Source organism: Centroberyx gerrardi, chromosome 2 (assembly GCF_048128805.1).
Source record: "Centroberyx gerrardi isolate f3 chromosome 2, fCenGer3.hap1.cur.20231027, whole genome shotgun sequence".
NCBI lineage: Eukaryota > Metazoa > Chordata > Actinopteri > Beryciformes > Berycidae > Centroberyx > Centroberyx gerrardi.
Window position 1 is genome coordinate 34672866 of NC_135998.1, and position 25460 is coordinate 34698325.

At 43.3% G+C, this 25460-nt stretch overlaps 1 protein-coding gene across 4 annotated transcripts in view; it reads left to right on the forward strand.

The window, feature by feature from the left end:
- The first annotated feature begins 1648 nt into the window (after positions 1 to 1648).
- The window catches only part of sh3bp2 (SH3-domain binding protein 2), a 31662-nt gene continuing 7850 nt past the window's right edge, over positions 1649 to 25460 (forward strand). For 2 of the 4 annotated variants that reach the window (XM_071906677.2, XM_078287522.1), the window contains exons 1-5: positions 5593 to 5696; positions 21213 to 21352; positions 22927 to 23029; positions 24006 to 24123; positions 24204 to 24271. In XM_071906677.2, the coding sequence (XP_071762778.2) occupies positions 5593 to 5696; positions 21213 to 21352; positions 22927 to 23029; positions 24006 to 24123; positions 24204 to 24271 (533 nt within the window). Of the gene's footprint in view, positions 1777 to 5592; positions 5697 to 20355; positions 20623 to 21212; positions 21353 to 22926; positions 23030 to 24005; positions 24124 to 24203; positions 24272 to 25460 lie in introns of those variants that run through there. The other 2 variants (XM_071906679.2, XM_071906678.2) reach the window with 2 other exon arrangements.

Genomic DNA, 25460 nt, shown 5'->3' on the forward strand with positions numbered 1-25460 from the left:
TAGTCTAAAATAGCTGTGGCCTGCACGTTGCATGGGCGTGTATGTAGTTCTCTCTGCAACTTTCTGGCTATCTATTTAACTGAGCAGCTGCAGAAAGGAGGGAGATTCACCCCAAGTGCCTTGTCTAGCTCAAGGGAGTTTGTGTCGTTGCATATTTCCAACTCTAATACACCCAAAGAAAGTTGTTTAAGTCAAACTTTTTAGCTTCGTAGTCAGGAAACTAAATGTTTAAACTGCTCTCTCTGAACTTTGAAAGTGCTGGGCATCAAACAGTATTAAATCAGGGGAGAAAGTATGCATTCCTCCCATATGAAACCAACATAACCACACGTAAAAACCCACATATATCAACTAATATTTGTCAAAAGAGCGTTCAGACATATACAAAGCGAAGCCATTGCATTTTCTCTGCATGCTTGCTGAACTACTGCTTTCCCCAAGAGGAATTGTTTTGGAAAAATAAAAGTTTTGCTCTCTTTGCAGCTGTGGAAAGTTGCTGGAAATGATCTGGTAATGAGCAGAAAGAGGAACAGTAGAACTTTTAAAATAATTATGCTAATATTTTTCCACGGAAACAAGGATTGTCTGCAGTACTAATACAGGATAGATGCAGTATTAATACACGAAGGAGGACTTCTTCAGCATCTCCCTCTACTCAAAGTAGGAAGATGTTTCGATTTATATCCCAATCTCCATCACAGGAGTTGGCGTTTGAAGCCCCGGCTTTACAGCGAAGGGTGTGTTTATCTTGTGGCGAGGTTTTCTAGCGGTATATCCTTCTCCAAACCAGCGCAAAGCCCAGACTACACAGACGCTTTGGCAGACAAGCTTTGGTGGAGGAGAGCTGCATTTCCACTTGCTAGCTCCTCCATAGTCAAAGGAAAGGGAGAGGTTTTGTTTTTTTGTTGTTTTTTAATGAGGGAGTGTTTACTCTCTGTCTACTACAGTCTGACAAAGGCAAGCAGCAATTACTTTTCCTGTCAAATGCCATGACTCAGGATTAGATTTCATAGCAATACAATTAGACTCAGAAATGCTATTAAATGATGTGCTATCTAGTTCTGTACATGCAATGCTTTTGGCAGGACAGGAGATAAAAAAGTGAGGTGATTTTTCTCCAGTTTACTGCTTTTGTGTAGTAACCACACACACACTTCCTGCTTATTCGGCTTTGCAGGGCCGCACAGTAGCTAACTCTAGGCCAAACAGTGTGTGGGTGTTTGTTTCTGTAATAATTGCTGACCAGATGTAAAAAGGAGTGGTTCCATCTACACTTTAAAAGGGAAGTTAGTCAGGATGTTTGGGCTGCAGTCATACAGTAGGCGAATCTCTGGGTGAAATATTTAAACAGCTTTTTTGGAAGGCATACAAGCATTCAAGCAAGAATCCTGCAAAAGAGGTTTAGCAGGAGGATTATTGCTTGAATTAGGATACTCATAACACAACAAAACATATTGCTGATCATGATTAGGACAAGGGAAAACTACTTTATTGTTCATGCTGGTAATTACAATTAGTTTCTTTTCTCTTTGTGCCTGTTTATATGTTTGTCTGCCTGCCTGTCTGTCTGCCTGCCTGCCTGTCTGTCTCTCTCTGTGTGAGCACTGTAACCGTAGCCAGCTTCTCTCGTGGTGGGAGGGAGGATGTCATGACACTTTATAGCTCTGAAGCGCCACGCCAGGAAGTGAACTGGGCTGAAGTGGAGCTCTGCACGGCTAACTACTGATGACAGAGACGCAGACAGAGGAGCTACACAGCTGATGCAGCACTCTATGGGTGAGTCTCGTCCTAAAACGCTTCGTTTGTAAGCTAATTCAAGACATACGTTTTATGGACAGTTTGGCTTTTATAGACTATTATTAAGGGGATGGATGCATGGATGCTAAGTTTGTTTCACCAGAGAGGGTTTGCTCTACACAGCTGTGCAACTCTCTGTGGGGGCGAGTGTCATTCAACTTCACTGCACTGAACTTTTTGATATGGGTTACTTCAAGAGAAAGTTCATATGCTGTTTATTCGCAGTTTTTAATGGATAAGTCTATGGATATTAAGTTTGCTTCAACATACAGGCAGAGGGAGGGGCTTCACAGCTAATGAAGCTCTCTGTGTGTTGCAGCTTCACTCAAAACAGTTGCTTTTTGTGTCATTTATTGTGGTGTTAATGTTAAGAGTTTACAGAGTTTTAGTGGGGGAATGTATGGATGAAGTTTATATCTGTTTGAAGCCGAGCTTTTAACTCGTCTGTGAAGCCATGCTAAGCTGTCTTGGTGGTAGGGCAGAGGGGTTACAGCAGCGCACAAATCTCTTTTATTGTCTAGTTAGTGGTGAGATGCACATAAAGTTTGTTTACTCTGTTTGAAGGCAGGATTTCAAGTCTGCCTTCTGTGGAGCCATGCAAAGCTAGAGCAAGAGAGTACCACTATACTGCCTGTGGTACAGCGCTGCATGATTCTCTTGTTGTCTCCTTTATAAATTTATGTCGACTGTTTAGTGGTTAAATGGATGTAAAGTTGGTTTAATCTCTTTGAGGGGTGTTTCATTCTGCTTTCTGCGGGACAGCGGTAATAAAGCAGAGTTGATGAAGCCAGGGAAACTCAGCCGGGAGCAGAAAATCAAGAGAGCACTTTGGATTGGATTTGGATAAGATCACCTCAAAATAATGTCACAGAAGATCACATCAAAGCGTGACATCGGAGCCTGTTGACCCAGATCATATCATGAGCCCAGATCTGTAGTTTGGCCCGCTGTTGGGTTTTGACGTGTGGATGACCTCAGGTGAGCAAGTGTAGCTGAGGCTTTGTTCACACTGCAGCTGAGAGTGTCCAAATTCAGATTTTTTTCCCCCTCACATGTGACTCAGATCTGATGTTTTCTAATCAGTGTGAACAGTAAAAAGCTGCATGGAGTCGTATTTTGGCAACTCCCATCTGTACAACATGGATATGTGGCACTAATTCGGATCCTGACACATGCAACTTAAATGTGACTGTCGGCATTGCCGTGACAACAAGTAAATCTGATGTCATTCACCTGAGACAACTGTCATTTTGTCAGCTTAATTGGCTGAGCAGCGTTGGCATGGAGGACAACGAGACAGCTGGACTCACAAGAGAAGGAGAGACAAATAGGCGACTTGATTGGTATTTGTGGAGACACTTGAGTCAAAACTCGACGGCTCATACTGTAACCAAAAGTCTTTTGTTACTGTTACTCTTCAACATCGCTGTCAGTTCATCTTGGTATCAGATATGTGCCAGAATAGATATGAACAGTCATCCAAAAACAAAACAGCAATGCAGAATTGAGCATGAAAGCCTGAAATTGTCGAATTGTTGAACATTGAGTTAAACCCGCTTCTCTAGTAGAACAATTTAGTAGAGAAGACTTTTGATTCGTATCTGTCCGGTGGTTTTTCGACTGGGCGGGTGACTCACCCTAAGAGGAACCAGTCGTCCTCGCTATGAATATCATGTCACACCAAACACGCTACGTTAGTCCGACTGTGTGTTACAGTAGGATCACAGCGCTGCGTGTCTAGCATTTTTCCACTAAGATACTAAGAAAAAAGTTATGCCTCACACCAAAATGTATCTATTCGTTTGATAACATCGATTGATGATGCTCACAGTCAAGAACAGGCCTGAATAACAGATCATTAATTAAGCCTATATGAACATCCTTATTAGAGACTTCGCACTGTAAATAAGTACAGGCCAATTTTAGGCTGCCACTAGTAACAATGGCCCCAATAAGTTAACCTGCACCCATCTGGTCGCAGCTTATCACCAATTCTGTGCTTGTTTATTTCAAAATAAGAGCATATTACTGTGGGCACAGAGGAAAAACATGTGGATAAGTGATGTAGGGAGGAGAGGGAGACATCAGATACTTCCTGAAGAGATGAGTTTTCAATCGAATGACTTTGATGTCGTGTACCACATGTACAAAATTACGATATATTTCATTGTCATTCATTTTGTGGAAGACAAACCATTCATTTCAAAATGTCAAAATATCACAAAGTCAAACATTTTTTCCCAATTCCTGAATTTAATCCTTGTGTCCTGGAGCAAGTTTCCTCTAAATGTGCCACAAAACACCTGTTGATTATACCCAGATGAGTTAAATAAGAGATGAAACAAAGAATTAAAAATCTTCAACAAATACAATAGAAGTTCTTTTCACTGCAGACTTACAGAGGCAGGACAGATACATGAAGACTGACGCAATACAACCACATTGTTTCCTTATTTAGCCAAAAGTGGTCACTGTTGTATCAGTTACAGAAGTTGTCACAAGTTTATAGCACATTTTGTATATATAATATATTTTATGTAGTCACACTTTATGCGTCCTTCCTCAGCAGCAAACTGCCTCTTGGTGAAAGGTGAGCTTAATTTACAGGATGTGTAATATTAATGATAAATAATGACGTGCTGCTGTAGTGATCCCCATAGGGAGATCCCCCTTTTCTCATGCTCCCCTCCACAGCGAGGTCAGAGGTCAGAGGTCAGTTACAGACTAACTCAGCGTCTTGCTCAAGGACACTTCAGCAGGGCAGATGCTTGCCGACACATGAGCTTGAACCCTGGATCCTCAGTTCAAGAGCGTCCCATTCCCTCTAACTGAGACCCAGCAGATTCACTCTATTTGCCTAAATCCTGGAGTCAGGTTCGGTCACTTCTTCTTCTCTGTATATATGGTGTATAGGGTGTATACAAGGATGTATAACATGTATACGAGGATGTATAAGGTGTATACGAGGATGTATAAGGTGTATACGAGGATGTATAAGGTGTATACAGTGATATGAGATAGGAGGTACAGGCAGCAAAGTAACAGTTACATACTTGGACTTGAGAAACCATAAACCATGAAGTAGTGTGTGAGTCCACCTGCAGCCACACAGAGGAATGACTATGTTTGAGGTATTATGACTTAGCAGACGAGGTTTTATGTGTGTGTGTGTGTGTGTGTGTGTGTGTGTGTGTGTGTGTGTGTCCTCTCTATTGTTCCAGTCTGGGGGGGATGGAAAGTCCCCCAGTCTCTTCCTCAGGTCTTGTGTGTTTGTCCACATACGACTTGTGTGAGGTGTGTGTATATGTGTGTACGTGCGTGCGTGCATGTGTGTGTGTTTGTGTGTGGACCTGTGGGTTGCGGCCATCAGCCAATCACGCACTCCATCTGAGGAAGCAGGAAGTAGCATGTGGGCCAATGAGAGGCCCCGGCTGGTAGAGGAGGCCCCCTTCAGGAAACGACTCGGGGAGTTTCAAGGGTTTCACACAACTGACACACTCTTTCCTCTAAACACGACCGACTCGTCTATCCGTCCGTCTATCCTCTGATTTAAGGCATCGATCCCTCTATCCATCTATTCTTCTCTCTATCCTGTCGTTTATATATCTGTATTCCGACTCCATCCTTCCACATCTAACCCCTCGTCGGTCCCAGTCGGGCTGATTCTTCTGTCCCGCCGACCCACGGTTTTTCTTGCATCCGCCCCGTCCATCCATCGGTCGATCCATCCATCCTCCGTCGCTCCCTCCCGGTGAAAAGTATGATGGTGTATTGTGCGGTGCTGCTGCTGCTGTCATGTCCGCCGTCATGTCTGCTCCGTCCATGAGGAAGAAGAAGTCTTTCGCGCTGAACTCCAAGCCGAGCGTCAGGATGTGCATACGGGAACAGAGGGATAGCATGTAAGTCTGTTCTGCTGAGCCCGGGTCGCTCTCTAGTTTGGAACATCTGTCTTCTTGTTGTTTTGTTCTTCTACTCTGATGCCAAGTATTATATTGTTTAAGGGAACAAAAACAACATAATCTATAGTATATTGTGTGTGGGTGTGTTGAAAAACTTTGTCAGCTGGAGGTTGTCTGTGCCTGCTTTTGTTGTAGTTTGGCTCGGTGACTTTTCTGCCCAGTGTCAAGATGTGTAAATGGGGTTTTTTTTTGGTCTGGTGTCTTTCTCCCTTGGCGAACCTGGTCTCTATCCGGGATGGGTGCATTGCAAGAGGATTACATCATCAGCCTCGGTTATTTATTGATTCGGTGATTTTCCTGCCAGGCTTCAAGATGTGTACAAGGGAACGGAGGGATATCATGTAAAGTGGTTTCTGCTGGCTTTCTGCTGAGCCTGGTTCGCTTTGTTAATGTGGGATGCCTTTCGGTTTTTTTGAGATATCCGGCGTCTGGTGTCTTTCTCCCTTGGCAAACCTGGTCTCTGTCGGGTATGAGTGCATTACAAGTCAGCTGGAGGATTACATCATCAGCCTCGGTCATTGACTGATTTGGTGATTTTCCTGCCAGGCTTCAAGATGTGTACAAGGGAACGGAGGGGCATCGTGTAAATTTGTTTCTGTTTCTGAGCCTGGTTTGCTTTATCAATGTGGGATGCCTTTCAGTTTTTGGGATATCCGGCGTCTGGTGTCTTTCTCCCTTGGCAAACCTGGTCTCTGTCGGGTATGAGGGCATTACAAGTCAGCTGGAGGATTACATCATCTGCCTCGGTCATTGATTGATTTGGTGATTTTCCTGCCCGGTTTCAAGATGTGTACAAGGGAACTGGGAGGGAGTGTCATGATAGGTTTCGACTCTCTCTCCGTCACGCTGAGTTTACTCTGAAGAACTCCTGATCTGAGTTGTCCTCACAGCTGTGGCTGTTACTGCTGAGTCTCCTCATTTTACATTGGCATGTAGATTTTAGGCCTTTTGCTGATGTTGTAACTCACATATAATCTACAGGATTTTTTCAATCCAAAGCACCTTTTAGTTTCCTGAGTGCAAAAATCCCCATGCTTTACTCATTAAGATGTATAGGACTTACAGTGAATGAGTAGGTGTGAGTTTGTGTCCTTGTCTTGTTGCCTACTGGATAACACATGGTTTGCTCTCTTGAAACTCTTGTGCAGGGAGCAAGGAGCTAAGGGATTTCAGATAAATTGGATTCTCCATACTGGAGAGGGGCGATATTGTTGAAATCAATATCATGATAATCATGAGGAGGTTTTTCAATATTGATATATATATATTTCACGATATGCCTCACATATGCAAAATGACATGTTAAACAATCAAAGTAATGTTCATCCTATTGAATTGAATGGTAATGTTTTCAAATAATATTCCTTAAAATATTTCACACCTCATTTTGTCAGTTTTAAATAACATTTTCTTTACAAAATCACCAAATCATCATGATGTGATTCCACTGAAAGACGAGAAACGATAATATTGACGACTGATTGATAACTATTCTGTACTTGATCTGGGTTATTGGAGCGAGAATCACTTTATTCACCAAGTGCACTAAATGTAAAGAGATTTGACTTGGTGGTGTTGGTACAGAGACAGACTGACAACACACTCAGTAACATGAGGACATCCAAGGACAACAGCACCTCAATGGGAATGCAATGCAAATGGGAATCAACAGCACATTATACATATCGCCACGGCAACAAGGTTTTTCAATTTCAAAAGGTTTTCCTGAAAGCCGGAAAAGAACGTTTATTTTCTCATTAACACCCACTGACTGCCATTAAACTTTTTAATGAGTCACACACACACACACACACACACACTTTGGTAACATATGTAACATTTTCCACATATTCTCTCATAAGGAACATGCTGCTTTGCATATATAGGTTACATTTGCACAGTTTACTTTTTGTATCTGTATTTATTCTTCATTCTTATTTTTTCTTATGTATTTGGATTTTTGCTTTGTCCTATGTGTGGTGTCTTAAGTGTCTTGCTGCTGTAACAATTTGAATTTTCCTCTGGGTTTAATACAGTTGTTATCTATCTATCTATCTACCTATCTATCTATCTATCTATCTATCTATCTATCTATCTATCTATCTATCTATCTATCTACCTACCTATCTATCTATCTACCTACCTATCTATCTATCTATCTATCTATCTACCTATCTATCTATCTATCTATCTATCTATCTATCTATCTATCTATCTATCTATCTACCTATCTCTATGTAGAAAACAAGTAATGGGGTTTTGGCAGCTTTCACAGGCCTAAGGAGCATGAAACTCACTCAAAATAGAAATGAACATATAGCCTACAATTTCAATTTCAACAAATAAAACAACAAAAAACAGAAGTGCATTGAAGCAGCAGGAATACAGTGAGTTTACAGCTGTAAAGCAGATATACTGGACTGTCCAGAAGTGCAATAAACCAGTGTACCATGAGGAAGTTCTACTGAATAGAATGAGATGTGGTAAAGTGGTAAAGTGGGAATTTACTTTCAACTGGGTTTTCTGTATACTTCACTGCAAAAAACACCCATCTTAACAAGTCATTTAGTCTCATATTCAGCCTTCTAATCACATTTTGAGATAAATTCTGCCAATGAGGAGAGATGACTCCACTTGTTTCCAATGCAGCTTCACAGGAATGTTCTAGAAATGAGTGTCAAGTCTGTTGAAACCAGTCAGAATAAAGCAGATCACTGCACTGCTGTCAAGAAAATGACACTCGATTCTACAAAATTCTTAAAACAAATTGATTTGCATTGGAAACAAGAGAAATGATCAAACCCGAGTCAGACTCGAGTCATAATTCCAACTGCTTGAGACTCAGACTCGAGTCACAGTTTTAATAGTTTGGGACTTGACTTGATGCATGAAGAGAAGACTTGAGACTTGACTTGACTTGGGTTCTGGTGACTTGGGTCTTGACTCTGACTTGTACTTTGATGACTTGAAAAGGTTTCTAAAGTCTTGACTTGAGATCTTGTGTTTGTGTAAATGACTCAGATTGAAAGTGATGAGATTTGTTCCAGCGGACGACTGAATTTAAATTCTGTTTTCTGAATTTGTATGGAATGATTGAATTTATTGAAGTTGAAACTGATTATAGAAATCAAACTCATGATGCTCTTACCAAGTTTTTATCCTATTAAAACCATATTGCATTGAAAAGTCCTAGATATTTAGTTTTCTTTAAGATATTAAATTGATACTGGACTCTTGATTTGTTCTGACTTGACTTGCTGTTCTACATTTAGACTTGAGACTTGACATTAATGACATGGACTTGACTTGGACTTGACTTGGTGATCTACATTTAGACTTGAGCCTTGACTTAAGACTTGTGCCTCAAGACTTGAGACTGACTTGGGACTCGGGTAAAGTTGACATGGTCACACCTCTGGTTGCTAGTGATGATAATTTAAAATAGCAATAGTAATAAATAAAATAATGTTTCCTTATCTCTCTTAACTGTTGACTGTTACTTCTGGCAAACTTGTTTTCCACCATTGTTTTGCCCCGTTAATGTTCAATTCCTAAAATAAAACCGGTCACACTTTATTTGGACAGTCACTGCCGATACACAACTTACTGTCAGGAGAGGAGAATGTGTCAGTGAAGAGTCTGCTGAGTTTCAGGAGATACAACAGTGTGAAGAGTCTCTAAAGGTACTGAGTGTTAGTGTTGGGGTCGGGCTGAGGTCGGGCTGAGGTCGGGCTGAGGTGAGTTTCTGTTCCGTCCGTTTGTATCTGAAGGGTCGGATCAGATGCAGCTGCTGCCGGATCTGAAACAGAGCCGGGTCCCAGTTCTTTTTTTGCCTTTATTAGTGTAGTGAAGAGAGAGGGGAGAGAGAGACGGGAGAGAGAGAAGGGAGAGAGAGAGAGGGGAGAGAGAGAGGGGAGAGAGAGGGGGGAGAGAGGGGAGAGAGAGAGAGGAGAAAGACGGGAGAGAGGGGAGAGAGAGAGAAAGGAGAGAGAGAGGAGAGGGGAGAGAGGGGAGAGAGAGAGAGGGGAGAGAGAGAGGAGAGAAAGACGGGAGAGAGGGGAGAGAGAGAGAAAGGAGAGAGAGAGGAGAGGGGAGAGAGAGAAGGGAGAGAGAGGGGAGAGAGAGAAGAGAGAGAAGGGAGAGATAGAGGGGAGAGAGAGATGGGAGAGAGGGGAGAGAGAGGGGAGAGGAGAGGGGAGAAAGACGGGAGAGAGGGGAGAGAGAGAGAAAGGAGAGAGAGGAGAGGGGAGAGAGGGGAGAGAGAGAAGGGAGAGAAAGAGGGGAGAGAGAGAGAAGGGAGAGAGAGAAGAGAGAGAAGGGAGAGAGAGAGAGAAGGGAGAGAGAGAAGAGAGAGAAGGGAGAGAGAGGGGAGAGAGAGAGAAGGGAGAGAGAGAAGAGAGAGAAGGGAGAGAGAGGGGAGAGAGAGAGAAGGGAGAGAGAGAAGAGAGAGAGGGGAGAGAGAGAGAGGAGAAAGACGGGAGAGAGGGGAGAGAGAGAGAAAGGAGAGAGAGAGGAGAGGGGAGAGAGAGAAGGGAGAGAGAGGGGAGAGAGAGAAGAGAGAGAAGGGAGAGATAGAGGGGAGAGAGAGATGGGAGAGAGGGGAGAGAGAGGGGAGAGGAAAGGGGAGAAAGACGGGAGAGAGGGGAGAGAGAGAGAAAGGAGAGAGAGGAGAGGGGAGAGAGGGGAGAGAGAGAAGGGAGAGAAAGAGGGGAGAGAGAGAGAAGGGAGAGAGAGAAGAGAGAGAAGGGAGAGAGAGAGAGAAGAGAGAGAAGGGAGAGAGAGGGGAGAGAGAGAGAAGGGAGAGAGAGAAGAGAGAGAAGGGAGAGAGAGAGAGAGAAGGGAGAGAGAGAAGGGAGAGAGAGGGGAGAGAGAGAAGAGAGAGAAGGGAGAGATAGAGGGGAGAGAGAGATGGGAGAGAGGGGAGAGGAGAGGGGAGAAAGACGGGAGAGAGGGGAGAGAGAGAGAAAGGAGAGAGAGGAGAGGGGAGAGAGGGGAGAGAGAGAAGGGAGAGAAAGAGGGGAGAGAGAGAGAAGGGAGAGAGAGAAGAGAGAGAAGGGAGAGAGAGAAGAGAGAGAAGGGAGAGAGAGAGAGAGAAGGGAGAGAGAGAAGAGAGAGAAGGGAGAGAGAGGGGAGACAGAGAGACGGGAGAGAGAGGGGAGAGGGAGACAGAGAGAGACGGGAGAGAGAGGGGAGAGAGAGAGGGGAGACAGAGAGAGAGAAGGGAGAGAGAGAGGGGGTGACATGGAACAACTGTCACTGAACCCCAACCTGCTCACTTAGTGCAACTGTAATTCCTTAGCATCTGTGTGTGTGTGTGTGTGTGTGTGTGTGTGTGTGTGTGTATGTTTGCGTGTGTGTGTGAAGATGACTTACAGGAAATGCATTCTCATTTCGCCCCCAGACCTCTTTGGGGAAAAAGTAAAGTCAGTCCAGATCTCTCTCTCTCTCTCTCTCTCTCTCTCTCTCTCAGTTTCAATTCAATTCAATGTGCTTTATTGGCATGACAGTTTACAAACAATATTACACAATATTGCCAAAGCATGTAACAAGAAATTAATCATCAATTAACCAACATTTCAGAAAATGACTCCCATCCCCTTCCATGTATCATTGTGTGTGTGTGTGTGTGTGTGTGTGTGTGTGTGTGTGTGTGTGTGTGTGTGTGTGTGTGTGTTGCTGTGCCTCCACTGTTTCTGTGTTGATGTAACTTGTGTTTGTGAGGAAACATAAACCAGCAAAATATAACATTAGCCATTAAAAACAAAACTTTTCACATGCATTCATACTCTCTGTCTCTCTCTCTCTCTCTCTCTCTCTCTCTCTCTCTCTCTCACTCTCTCTCTCTCTCTCTATTTTTCATTGTGGTTTTTACTCAAGAATCACAGAATTACAAAACACAACTACTGTACAGCATATCATAAAGCCTCAACTGTAAATTCGAAATCTCTGAAAAGTAAAAGTAGTGGTGTGTGTTTGTGTGTGTGTGTGTGTGTGTGTGTGTGTCAGTTACTGTAGCCGTTATCAGTGTGAGAACTGATCTGTGATCCTTCCTGTCGAGAGGCTTCACCATATTTGGACAGAGGAAGTGACGCTGCGTTGAGAAAACCACAGAAAGAGAAAGAGGACCTGGCTTCACTGTTACAGCTCACTGTAGCTCACAGTATTGCAGGTGTGTGTGTGTGTGTGTGTGTGTGTATGTGTGTGTGTGTGTGCATCCTGAGGGTGCGATCACACCTACAGTTTGTTTTCTTTCATTTGTACTTTGTTTCATTTTCGTATTTTATTCCTTTAAACTCCAGATACAAGTGAGCAAGGACTTGCTCACTTGTAAAAAAGTCACATGACTCTCACACAGCTGTTTATTGGACAGAGTTTGAACCGGTCATCCTGCAGGTTACCTGCAGACTTCCTGTAACTTTATCTCAGCATGATGGACTTGTCTGTCTCTTCTTCTGTGGTGTTCACACCAGTTAAGAACACACGAAGAAACAGCTGAATATGAGCATCAGTCCAGACTTCAATTTGTTCTGCTGGGCTTTCCAAGCATGAGGAACCTGCATCCGTCCCCTTATTACCCATAATCCCTTGTGTTTTGGGGAGACTCTCGGGGCCACCGGAGTTCAAAGGTCGTCGTTCTCACCTGGACAAACCAACCGAACTAAAAGGAGGAGACGCCGCAGAGTTCAGATAAGCCGCTGTGTCCTGTTTGTCTTGCCGGCCCGCTGCGCACATCATCAACTTCCTCACTGAAAAATAACAGACATTTGAATGAATTTGAATACTTCGCCTACGTATTCTGCACAACACAAAATCCCGGAGAAAATATGAAGCGCGCCATCAGCGGAGGAGCGGCTGCGGTCGGCCGGGGAGGGGAACCGAAAGCGGCAGGAGGGGAAGACGAGCTGCAGCGCGCCGTACAGCAGCCTGTTTCCTGGCCAGGGGCGCTGGCGTTTCTCTGAACCGCCGCATCTGCTGCAGCGCTATGGCCTTTCCATCTGTGTGTGTGTGTGTGTGTGTGTGTGTGTGTGTGTGTGTGTGTGTGTGTGTGTGTGGTTAACCTATAACCTTTTGCTGCCAATTAGTTTATCATGAGAAAAGCGTATGGTGGGTTTAGACCTTTTCGACAAGCCCCCCCTCTCCTCCCCAACACACCCACACACACACACACACACAACACACACACACACTGCGTTGTACCACAGCAATCTTTGTAACAGACACCTGTTAGAAGACGTGTCTGCGGCTGCTTTGAACGTTGCCAAATAGATTTACTATAAATGAAGAGTTGAACTCTGAAATGCTGTCGCTACCTGAAGCTGAAGATGATCAGCTCAGTATCTGTTTGTAAAACAGCGACTTGAGTTACCTGCTATCCTCAAGTATCTTTTCTTTTTGTGAGAGCATAAGTGTCACTTTTCTTCAAATATTGGATATCTGATTTTGGAATGAAACTAATTAAATGAGATGAGCACAAACTCTGAACTGCAGATTAGGTGTTGTGGACACAAATGATGTGAAAATGTGTACATTCCTCCACCATGAAAGGATCACGTGACAACAGCAGCAATCGGACACAACATTTCCACCTGCTGGTCACATGAAAGGGTTGGTCTGCGGTTAGTTTTAGCAAAAGTAAGAAGAAGAAATAAAACTACTTCCATTAAGGTCAGGGTTAGGCAACTCAAACATCTTGGTTAAGGTTTGGGTTAAGGTTTTTGGTCATGGCTAAATAAGAAGAACTTTCTTTGAACTTCCCTCCCAGTAGAAAGCTTGTTGAACTGAATCCGGGTCGTCAGAGTTGAAGCCTTGAGTTATTTCAATATCAAACTGCATCCTGTTTCTGTTTGTGTTTCCTCCACCTAATCCTCTCCTGCTGGGGAAACAGATTTCTCTCGTTTGTCGTGCAGGAAGCGTCTTATTTGCATTTCGAGACGTTGTGCTCATTTCACTAAACTTCATAAGACCAGTCGGTCCTGAACATCATCACGGTACACTGCAAAAAAACATCCAAACCTCCATCTTAACGAGTCATTTAGTCTCATATTCAGCCTTCAAATCTTAAACCAAGAGAAACATTCTGCAGTGAGGAGAGATAACACTTGGAGTTTTCTAGAAATGAGTGTCAGTCTGTTGAAACCAGTCAGAATAAGGCAGATCACTGCACTGCTGTCAAGAAAATGACTCTTGATTCTACTAAATCACAACAAGAAGTTGATTTGTATTGGAAACAAGTGAAATGATCAAACTGCACTGGCAGATTTTTTCACTTGTTATAAGAAAATTACGATTTTAGGACTCGATCATAGACTAAATGACTGATTGTTAAGATGGAGATTTTTGCAGCGTATGAATAGATACAGAGAAGTGCCAGGGGTATAAATCAGGGTATTATTCTAGATCAATATATTATTGTCCCTGATGGTGGATTCAGCCCGCAGCAACACTTACAAAATACACGTCAGTTCGCATGTTCCCCTCCTGCCACAGTCGAGTTGTGGTCAGAACGGTGAAGAGGAATTATGTCCTGTCGCTCTGTCACAGCAGACTTCTCTTTGATGTGATTCATCAGGGGATTTCCATCACACAGCTGCACTAGTTTCACTTTCAGTGTCCTGAAAAGACACGGACACAAGTCAGCAAAGCCTAGTCCGTCTATTCTGGTGAGTCTGCTTCAGCCCTTCTTTGTCCCAGATAAGAGGCTTTAAAGCACTATTCCACTAAGATCTATTCTATTCTTGGTTTACGCAAAAAGTAGTATTTAAACAATGAAAGTAGATCCAGTCTCCCAAACAGGACGTATCTCTCCTAAATGGTATCCCTCCGCTGTGTTCTCTTCTATCAATAAAAATGCTATTCGGCATTTGGACCAACAGTCAGCTGAGAATCACAGCAGCAGGATCTGATGTTGAATCTGTTCACCAACGTGTTCAACGTCAGTTTCCATTCAAATGAATGGGAAGTCAAAATCTGAACGCCACAAACTGGTCCAGCTGCATCTGGTTCTTGGTCAATAGATTATATTCTGGTTTTCATGGTCAAGTGCTGAATAACCCCCATGTTAAAACTAAGTGGAATATTGATTTAAAGCTTTTTCTGAAGAGACTCACGTTCTCAAAAGAAATGTTCTCAAAACTGATGTACTGGTTCTTATTGAGGTTTATCAAACAAAACTCTGTTCCTGTTTTCATGCTAATGCTGTTCTAAAGCAGCGGGTCTCAAACTGGTCGGGACAATACAGCCCACAGCAAATAGTATACGCCCCCAAAACGTCCCAACATCTACTAACGAATCCGGCCAAGGATCTTTGTCACATGTCATCCCCCTCTCTCTCTCCCAATCTTATGTCTCCCTCCACTTTCATCTAATAAAAGGCAAACGGGGGAATTTAGGCCTGAACTCACACAGTCACAGTGTCAACAACGCTGTGGGAAAAATAGATGCCAGGTTTAAATCGCTTTTGAACCTAGCCATTGTTTTCTGTTTTCTGTGTGTGTGTATGTGAGGATGCAAGTGTGTGTGTGTGTGTGTAGGGAGGAAATGTGTTTGAATGAGCCCAGTATGCGAGCAGCCACTCCTTCTCTGTGCTTCCCTTCCTGGCAAACAGGAGCTCTGATTAGCATCTGCCTCACCAACATCAACAGAGTTCAGGACAGGGTGAGAGGGTTCAAACCTGAGACTCACTCTTATTCTCTTTAAATAATGTTGACAGTGTGACTGTAATTTTATGGAATCAGGTTTGTATCATACATAAATACACACACAAACAAGAACACTGAGATACCCACCATTTAAAATAATGCCACCCACTCTCCCATATTGACTGCTAGCATGGAAGTGAAGCACATTATGGGTCAGTGGGCTAGTTATTTCCTTATAAAGAGCGATGAGCCGGTCATGACAGGAAAGAGCTAAGTGGGTGATAGTGGAAAAAGGCAGAGCAGAGCGAACTTGTGTTACTTCAACTCAACATGAGTCAGCAGAGACTTTGCATATTAATCACAAATCTTCCTTCAACCAGGCTGGATAAAGATACCTGAGTCAGCTTGTTGTGGTGTGGCTGTAGATCCATTCAGTAACGTTCTCAGTAAAAGTGAATAGTGTGATAAGGTGGATTTGGTTACTGTGACACAGTAAACTGTCTTGTCTTTAGCCCTAGTCTCTACTCCAAAACACTCTGAGTTGTAGCTTGAGAAGAGTCAGCTCAGTTAACCTGAACAAACTGTTAGCTAGCTAACTAGCCAGCAAACACACTGATGTTAATGTAAACATGCTAACGCTAGCTGCTACTAGATACGTTAGCTAGTGTGCTAATCAGATATGTTAACAACAAGACAGTGATGTTAGCTGACCAGATACTATGGTTAGCTAGCTAACAAGCTGACATTATCTAAACACTAAATCAATCAGATGGATCAGTGATGAAATGATCAGTTCATTTATTTAGAAACGCAGACTGCTGTTTACAACCACTGTTACCTAAGAGCTGTGAAACTACAATATGGCCGCCAGAAGTTGTGTTACATCACCTTGGTCTTAGAACAAAAGTTACCTGCACCACCAACATCTACAAAAAGCTATACAGGAAATACTGCTTATGTTAATGATAAAGGAATAATTCACCCAAAAATGAAAATTCTGTCATCATCTACTCACCCTCATGCCAGTTGAAACACAGGTGAAGTTTGTCCATATAACACACAGGGAGGCTGCCAGCACAACTCCATAGCAGCCTTCTCCAAAACAACTGAAGTCAGTGGGGACCAGTTCTTCAGAGCTCCAAAAAGACCTACAGTATATTTACACCATAATTTAGTGCAAATCTTAACTACAGCTGATTGATTTGCAACAAATAATGGTGTATAGGTCTTTCTATTCAGTGTGATTGTTTGGCTGTTTTTGTTTTGGAACTCTAAAGAACCGGTCCCCATTGACTTCAGTTGTTTTGGAGAAGGCTGCTACCAAGTTGTAACCTGGCAACCTCCCTGTGTGTTATATGGACTAACAAATTTCACCTGTGTTTCATTTGGCATGAGGGTGAGTAGATGATGACAGAATTTTCATTTTTGGGTGAACTATTCCTTTAAGTTTCAATAGCCTGCTGCTTGTGAAGCCACAGGGCCTGGGGCCAAAAATGAATTGTGGGTCTGTTTGTGGTGAGTAGTCTGTCTTCATGAGCGTGGGGCTCAGGGGAGAATAAGTTCACAAAGTTTGGGTCCTGGCCGCAAATAATTTAAGAACCAAGCTGACAGAATTGGTGTACAGCGGTTCACACTTAGTGATTTAGACTGATATGACGGGGGGATTTTTGCATAAAAAAAAAAGTCAAAGGCATATTCCCCACACTGCCAAAAATCTAGCAAAAATAATCAATTTATTAGCACAAATGCATAGTGACAAACTTAAAGGTGCATCAACAATACATTTGCGTCTCGCCTATTCTGTCTCTTTCGCAGGCCTTCCTACTCTCTCAGTGAAAGAAAAGTGGACTTCCCGCTTCCCATAAAAAACAAGAAAACGCTGAGTGGACGATCCAAATATCTCAATATTGTTTCAGCGTTGCCTGCTGACTCAGTCTGTCTGCAGCTGTGAGCTCATTGGTTTAAAGGAAATCCTCTGTGCGGATGATAAGCAGCTAGTGAACGCTGAACTCTCAGACTCAGAGATGTAGTCTTAACTGTAACCCCAAATGAAGAGTATCTATCTATCTGTGTGTGTGTGTGTGTGTGTGTGTGTGTGTGTGTGTGTGTGTGTGTGTGGCTGTGGCTGTGTCAGCTGGTTATCAGTTCCACTTCAGAATAAACATCAGAGAGGACGGGACAGCGATAAAGTCTGCTACTGATAGCCTTTCATGTCCTCTTGAAGTCCTCACACACACACACACACACACACACACACACGCACACACACACACACACTCCAGGGCACAGAGAGGTCAGAAACAACCTACACACACCCTGCTGATTGATAGCGTCCAAGGCATTTTTCCTCTAATTCCCCCTCTCCTCTACATCTGATCTACTTTCCATCCCCCCTCCTTTTTTTCCATTCCAAACTCCCATATCACTCCTTCTCTCTTCTTCTTCTTTATGTTTCCCTTCACATTCTCAGAGCGAGACGCCACGCTGGGCGCGTTGCCAACAGGGCGTTAACGGTTTTTGACTGATGATACAGCTCGCCATGATAAAACGTACAACATTGTTTGGTTTATTTTGCTTGATATTCATACCTGCCTCATTCTGTTTAGCTGATGTGTGTATCTGGAGCGACTTCATTCACTCCAAGCATATTTGGATCGACTTATTTGAACTTATTTGAACAAAAGAGGTGAATTTTGTTTACCTCTTTAGTTCGGTTTAATTTGTCCAGGTGAGAACGATGACCTTTGAACTCTGGTGTCACCAAATAACGGCACCGAGAGTCTGAGTCCTCTAACAAGAGAACTGAGGTGCGGTTTGTTAGGAGTGAGAACGCAATCTGAACCAACCACAGGAAACAATGTGAAAACGCAAGGGATTATGGGTAGAAGGAGACAGATGCGGTTCCTCATGCTTGGAAAGCCTAGCAGATACAAAATGAAGTCTGGACTGATGCTCATATTCAGCTGTTCCTTCATGTGTTCTTAACCGGTATGAACACCACAGAAGAAGAGACAGACAAGTCCATCATGCTGAGATACAGTTACAGGAAGTGGATCAGATGTGTTTTGACTCTCTAACCTGCAGGATGACAGGTCACCAAAACTCTGTCCAATAAACAAGCTGCTTGTGAGTCCATGTGACTTTTGTTTACAAGTCCTGGTTCTCTTCTAATTGGTCAGTTTGAACCTAAACGAACAAAATACAAAAACACAACAAAGTCAACTGAGACATAAATGATGTCACAGCGCTGAATATGACACCATACCTCCCTCCCTCCTCGCCGTTTCTTCCTTCTTCCTTGTTCCTTCCCTCCATCCCTGTCATTCCTTCCTCCTTACATCACTCCTTCACCGCGCCGCTCCCTTTCATTCCTTCATCCTACCTCCCTCTCCCCTCCCTCCTTTCTTCCTTCCCTTTCTCCCCTCCTTTCCTCCCTCTCCCCCCTCCCTCCTTTCCTCCTTCCCTTTCTCCCCTCCCTACTTTCTTCCTTCCCTTTCTCCCCTCCCTACTTTCTTCCTTCCCTTTCTCCCCTCCTTTCCTCCCTCTCCCCTAACTCCCTTCCCCTTCCCTTTCTACCCTACAGTTTCCTCTCTCTCTCTCCTCTCTCTCCTATCCTCCTTCCCTTTCTCACCTCCCTCCTGTCTTCCTTCTCCTTCCCCCCCACTTTCCTCCTTCTCCCCTCCCTCTCCTCCTCCTTCCCTTTCTCCCCTCCTCTCTCTCTCTCTCTCTCCCCTCCCTCCTTTCTTCCATCCCTTTCTCCCCTCCTATCCTCCTTCTCCCCTCTGTCCTTTCCACCTTCCCTTTCTCCCCTCCTTTCCTCCCTCCCTCTCTCCCCTCCTTCCCCTCCACCTCGCTCTCCTTCTCACTCTTCTTTCCTCCCTGCCCCCTCTCTCCCTCCTTCATCTCCTCCCTCCCTCCCTCCTTCATCTCCTCCCTCCCTCCCTCTTCCTCTTAGATGTGTTGATAGACTGGAAGTTGAGCATAAACACATTAGAGGATGAAGGACTTGACTTGAGATGTTTATTTTGACTATTGGTCTGTCTACTTCTGTCTCTCTCTCTCTCCCCCTCTCTCTCTCTCTCTCTCTCTGTCTCTCTCTCACACACACACACACACACACTTGACTTAAGCTCTCCTCTCTTCAGTGAAGCTACAGCACATTAGCTTTAATTTGTTAAGGCATGCCTCATTTTCACTCTCAATTACTGCTGGACCCTGTCATTTCACTCTCTCTCTCTCTCTCTCTCTCTCTCTCTCTCACACACACACACACACATGCATGCATAGACACACACACTCAAACCTCTCTCTATCTCTCTCTCAATCACTCACTCTCACACAGACATGCATGCAAAAACACACGTACATACTTTCTCTCTCTCTCTCTCTCTCTCTCTCTCTCTCTCACTCCTGCACACACACACACACACACACACACACACCTATTATCTGAAACCTTGACCCTGGAGTAGTGAACAAGCGGTCAGGAAGCTGGAGGCTTCCTTTGGACCCTGAGCATTATGTGTTTCCTGTCTGGACCGAATGCTGTGACACACTGCCTGTGTGTGTGTGTGTGTGTGTGTGCAGAAGTCTGCGCGTGTGGGGGAGGCTTGTGTGTGTGTGTGGGTGTGTTTGTATTGAAGTCTCTGTATGCGTAGAAATCTGTGTGTTTGTGTAAGTAAAGATCTGAGTACGAGTGTGTTTACGTGAGAGTGAGAGCGAGAGAGATAGAAATCTAGAAAGGCATGCAGAGAGAGAGAGAGAGAGAGAGAGAGAGAGACAGATAGACATCAGGCAGAAGGAGAAAATGAAAAAGAGAGAGAGAGAGAGAGAGAGAGAGAGACAGAAAGAGAGGAATCAAAAGAAAGGCTGTGATCGAAGGAGGCAGGCGTCTAAAACAAGGCAGACAAATCCCTCTCAGTGTGCGTCTGACTCTCCGGCAGACGGCACGCTCCGCTAAACCCGCCGAGAAGAAAAAAAAAACAGAACAGAAAGGATGAAAAAATGATTTGAAGACCAGAACACGGGAGAAATCCTCCTCAGTTTGAGAGAGAGAGAGTCTCCGACAGGCAGCGTTAATGCTTTGAGTCGGTCTGAAGTCTGAACCAGACGGCGCTCTGTGGCTGGAGGGCACGCATCATGGACTTGCTGCCGGTCTTGGCCTCCACAGCCAGCATGCTGAGGGAGAGCGCTGCCGTTCAAACCATCAAGAGGAGGCTCAACAGGAGGTAGGCGGCCTCTGAGGAGAGTCTCTCCGAAAACTAGATACGCACCGTTTGAAAAAAAAAAAGGTCTTTAAAGGCGATTGATAGGACAAAATGAAAATTATGCCAAATTTGGAAATGATAGTGGGTCAGCTGTCCTTGCCTGACAAATACTGACATTTACAGACTGAATCCTCTATGGAAAGATGAATTATTTTTTTCCCCCAGAGAGATACAGTATATTGCATTTTGGAAATTAACTCTTAGTTTACTCAGTGGGAAACAGCATGCAGCCTGCAGCCATCCGCCATGCTGATGATCACTGGCTGGTTGAGCTTCAAAAGGAAATCCTGTGTGGTTCAATGGGTACAGCAAGGCCTGTGCTGACACTGCTTGTGCTTGTGTGTGTGTGTGTGTGTGTGTGTGTGTGTGTGTGTGTGTCTTCTCCTCACCTTTGTATTAGATAATGGCCTCTCCGCCTCTCCTCTCCTCTCCCCTCCTCTCCTCTCCTCTCCCCTCCCCTCCTCTCCTCTCCTCTCCTCCAGATCTTTCCATGGTATTTTGCTTGTTGTGTTTCCTCACCTCCTCACCTCCTCTCCTGTCTCCTTTCCTAGAACCATGTCGTCTCCTGAGGTGTGCTGGCCGGTGCCGATGCGAGCCATCGGGGCGCAGAACCTCCTCACCATGCCAGGAGGAGTTTCCACGGCGGGATACCTCCACAAGAAGGGAGGGAGCCAGTTCAGCCTCATGAAGTGTGAGTTCAGGATTACATTTTGGATTATTACCACGGCTTTGTTGAATACTCAATTCTGATTGGCCGATGAAAGCATTTCTGATGTCTGTTGTTTCAGAATATCAGACCGCTGTTTCACATCAAATCACTCTGAAGTCTGGTGAATCTTCTTGTCTCATCTTAGGGAATTAGCTGACTCTCTCATCCAGAGTGACTTACAATGAGAGTCAACCAGAGGACAGTGGTTCTCAAACTGGGGTCTGGGGACCCCCAGGGGTCCTTGAGGGGTTCCCACCCAGGAGGTTTATTTACAAGAAATTATCCCATTTAGAGAATGTATAAGATTAACTCTTCTAATCATAGTTTATTATCTCCCCACACATTGTGGACTGTTATATGATTCAATACTAAATCAGCAACACAAATCTTCCCATATGAGTTGGTGGGATAAAATCTGATCAAATGGGGGTCTGTGGCCTGATGAGTGTCTGTGTGGGGGTTCAGGTCATTGAAGACATTTGAGAACCCCTGAACCTGGGAAATAACATGACACACGGGGAAGTCCCCTCTCTGTATACTGCCAGACACATCATGACACATCATGACACATCATGACACATCATGACTGGTTGGCAGAGGTTGAGGATGCCCGGTGCACAGCAGTTCTCTTCTCAGGCGCTGGTTAGAGCAGGAATTAATAAATAGTCCAATAGTTAATAAAAAGGTTCAGGGGGCAAAGCATGTAGCTGCAACGTCCCGGGTTCCTCTGTCCCATGTCGTCCCCCTCTCTCTGTACCCCAAGCTTTCCTGTCTCTCTCCACTTTCAACTCTCTAATCAAGGCAAAAAATGCCAAAAAAATATATATATATAAAAACAAACAAACAGTGAAAGTTTTCTACTTTGCATCTTTATCAGTGAACTTGATGAGTCGTCTTCACTCATATTAAAGCTGCACTAGGCAAGATATTGATGTGAAAATGCACTTGTCTTATCAGCCTAAATCAAGTGGGGCTGAGAGGGGATGAAGCTGCTGCCAAAAGATGTTCACTCACCATCTGCACCCCTAGGTTATCCTTTTTATTTTTTTGCATTTTTAATGCAGCTTTCCTGATTTTTTTAACTTGATTTTTCTGATTTTTGAACTATGTAAAGTGTCTGAGAATGGTGCTCTTAAATCAAATTTACTATTATCATTATTATTATTATTAGGTGTGAGGAGTTTCCTGATGTCACTACATGTCATTACATGATTTCTGGGTTTGAAATCACAAAATTCAAATAGCTATCCTTTGCTGCCAGCTGGGGCCATCAACATGCAAAATTTCCTATTGCAGCTTTAAAGATATGTAAATATGAAACAGGTCTGAAGCATGTGCCACAATACTTTCATCGTTGTGTGGATGATTTGTTGGCACTTAATATATTACCATTTATATTTATATTTACCCCCCCCCCCCCCCCCCCAAACTTCATCAACTTGTTTGTAACCAGTTGAAGTGCCACTATGTTAATTTGCGTTGTCCCTATCAAGTAAATTATATTTATTAATTAATTAATTAATAACCACTATGTAACTGTCTTGTCTGTCTTGCAGGGCCGCTGCGATACATCATCATCCACAAAGGCTGTGTGTACTACTTCAAGAGCAGCACCTCTCCGGCCCCACAGGGGGCGTTCTCCCTCAACGGCTACAACAGGTCAGTGACGTCTCTCTGGAAAGACCTGCTGCAAAACCTCCAGTAATGACCTGGTGCTCCCAGGTTATGGAACTGCTCTCCTACTTCCATCCACACAGCTAATTCAGTTTAAAAAACACTTAAAAACCAGAGGTGTGACCAAGTTGACTTTGCTCGAGTCCCAAGTCAGTCTCAAGTCTTGAAGCACAAACACCAAGTCAAGTCCAAGTCAAGTCCATGTCATTAATGTCAAGTCTCAAGTCTAAATGTAGAACAGCAAGTCAAGTCAGAACAAATCAAGAGTCCAGTATCAATTTAATATCTTAAAGAAAACTAAATATCTAGGACTTTTCAATGCAATATGGTTTTAATAGGATAAAAACTTGGTAAGAGCATCATGAGTTTGATTTCTATAATCAGTTTCAACTTCAATAAATTCAATCATTCCATACAAATTCAGAAAACAGAATTTAAATTCAGTCGTCTGCTGGAACAAATCTCATCACTTTCAATCTGAGTCATTTACACAAACACAAGATCTCAAGTCAAGACTTTAGAAACCTTTTCAAGTCATCAAAGTACAAGTCAGAGTCAAGTCCCAAGTCACCAGAACCCAAGTCAAGTCCAGTCTCAAGTCTTCTCTTCATGCATCAAGTCAAGTCTCAAGTATTTAAAACTGTGACTTGAGTCTGACTCGAGTCCAAATCATGTGACTCGAGTCCCCACCTCTGCTAGAAACGTATCTTTTTACTTTGGCTTTTAGTTGTATTAGTTATTATTCTATTTAGTTTTTATTACTGATTTTATCAATGTATTTGTTGCTTACTGGTGCTGCTCTAATCTGCATTGAAATACCTTTTAGCTGCTACTGTATTGCATCGCCTGAATTTTGCATGCTCTTTTATTTATTGTATTTATAAAGTATGTTTTTATTTTATCACGTGAAGCATACACTGTTTTGTAGTTTATATATTGAAGTATTGCTCCTCCTCCTCAGAGTGATGAGAGCGGCGGAGGAGACGACGTCCAGCAACGTGTTTCCCTTTAAGATCGTCCACTTCAGCAAGAAACACAGAACCTGGTTCTTCTCTGCAGCCAGCGAGGACGAGAGGAGGGTGAGAGCACACACACACACACACACACACACACACACACACACATAAACACCTGCTACATCAGTGTTGCTGTCTTACAGAAATGGATGCGACACCTGCGGAGGGAGATAGATCATTATAACGACAGACGAGACTCAAACATCCCAAGGTAAGAAAATCACAATTCACGATATTACGTATAGTTTAAGCGTCTTTTAATTTGTCATATAGAATACGTTTAATACATAAATTATAGTTGAGGGTTCATTTTTAGGAATAAGTGACTGCACAAAGCTCAGAACTATATTCAAATTATAAATACAACGTCACTGAACTGCAAAAATACAACATAATGGAAAAAAGCTGCGTACAACATGAGTTTGTGCAGAAGCTCCTTCTATTCTGGCTCCTCTCACCTTCGTTTCCTTCCTCCACACTTCACACACTTCTCTTTTCTGACTGACTGAAGACAGACGGTGGCTTAACCAGTGTGACTTTGGCCACTTTTAACTCTTTGTACCTTCAACTTAAAGTGATGTTGAAACTGGCAGTAGAGACGATTGGAGAATTGTGTTTTTTTTCTCTCTCTCTCCATTCGCTGCCATTATAACGAGGAACAGGTCTGAAAATCACACTTCTAGCACATAAACCAATGCAAATGAACTGTTTTGCATGTAAAACCTTATTCTGCAAAGTAGGGGAGAGCAGGGCATGTTGTCACGCATGTTGTCACGCATGTTTTACTCATTGGTCTATTTCTCAGCACTGCCTTACTACTGTGATACGATATATATTTTCCTAGCTAGATTAAGGTCTTCTTTAAAAAAATGGCATTTTTACATTTTGAATTATTTACTGGAAGAAGTTTTGTGACAAGTTGCCCCGCTCTCCCCTAACTGGTAACTACAGTAGCTACTACGAGGAAGTAGTACAATAGTAAGTACAATATTCCCTCTGAAATGTAGTGGAGGAAAAGTAGAAAGTCTCACAATTGAAATACTCAAGTAAAGTGCCAGTACCTCCAAATTGTACTTAAGTATTGTACTTTTACTCAAGTGTGTAGATTCATTTCAGTCTTCCAGGTAGTAAGAAACAAAATCCACTGGACTAAAAACTCATCCTAGAGGTTTCTTCAGTTCTACTTAGTGCTGGAGAAACGTCTTAATTTAAGTCCGGTGGATTTTGTTTCTATTTTTTTACATACTGTAAGTACATAAAACTTAACCAATAAATCTAAACAAGCAATCAACTAAATTCTTGAGTAAAAGCACTTAGTTACTTCCCACCTCTGCCAGCAGTAGAAGACTGTGGTTTTACTGGGAATGAATGTCTTTAACTGAATGAATGTAAATCAGTGT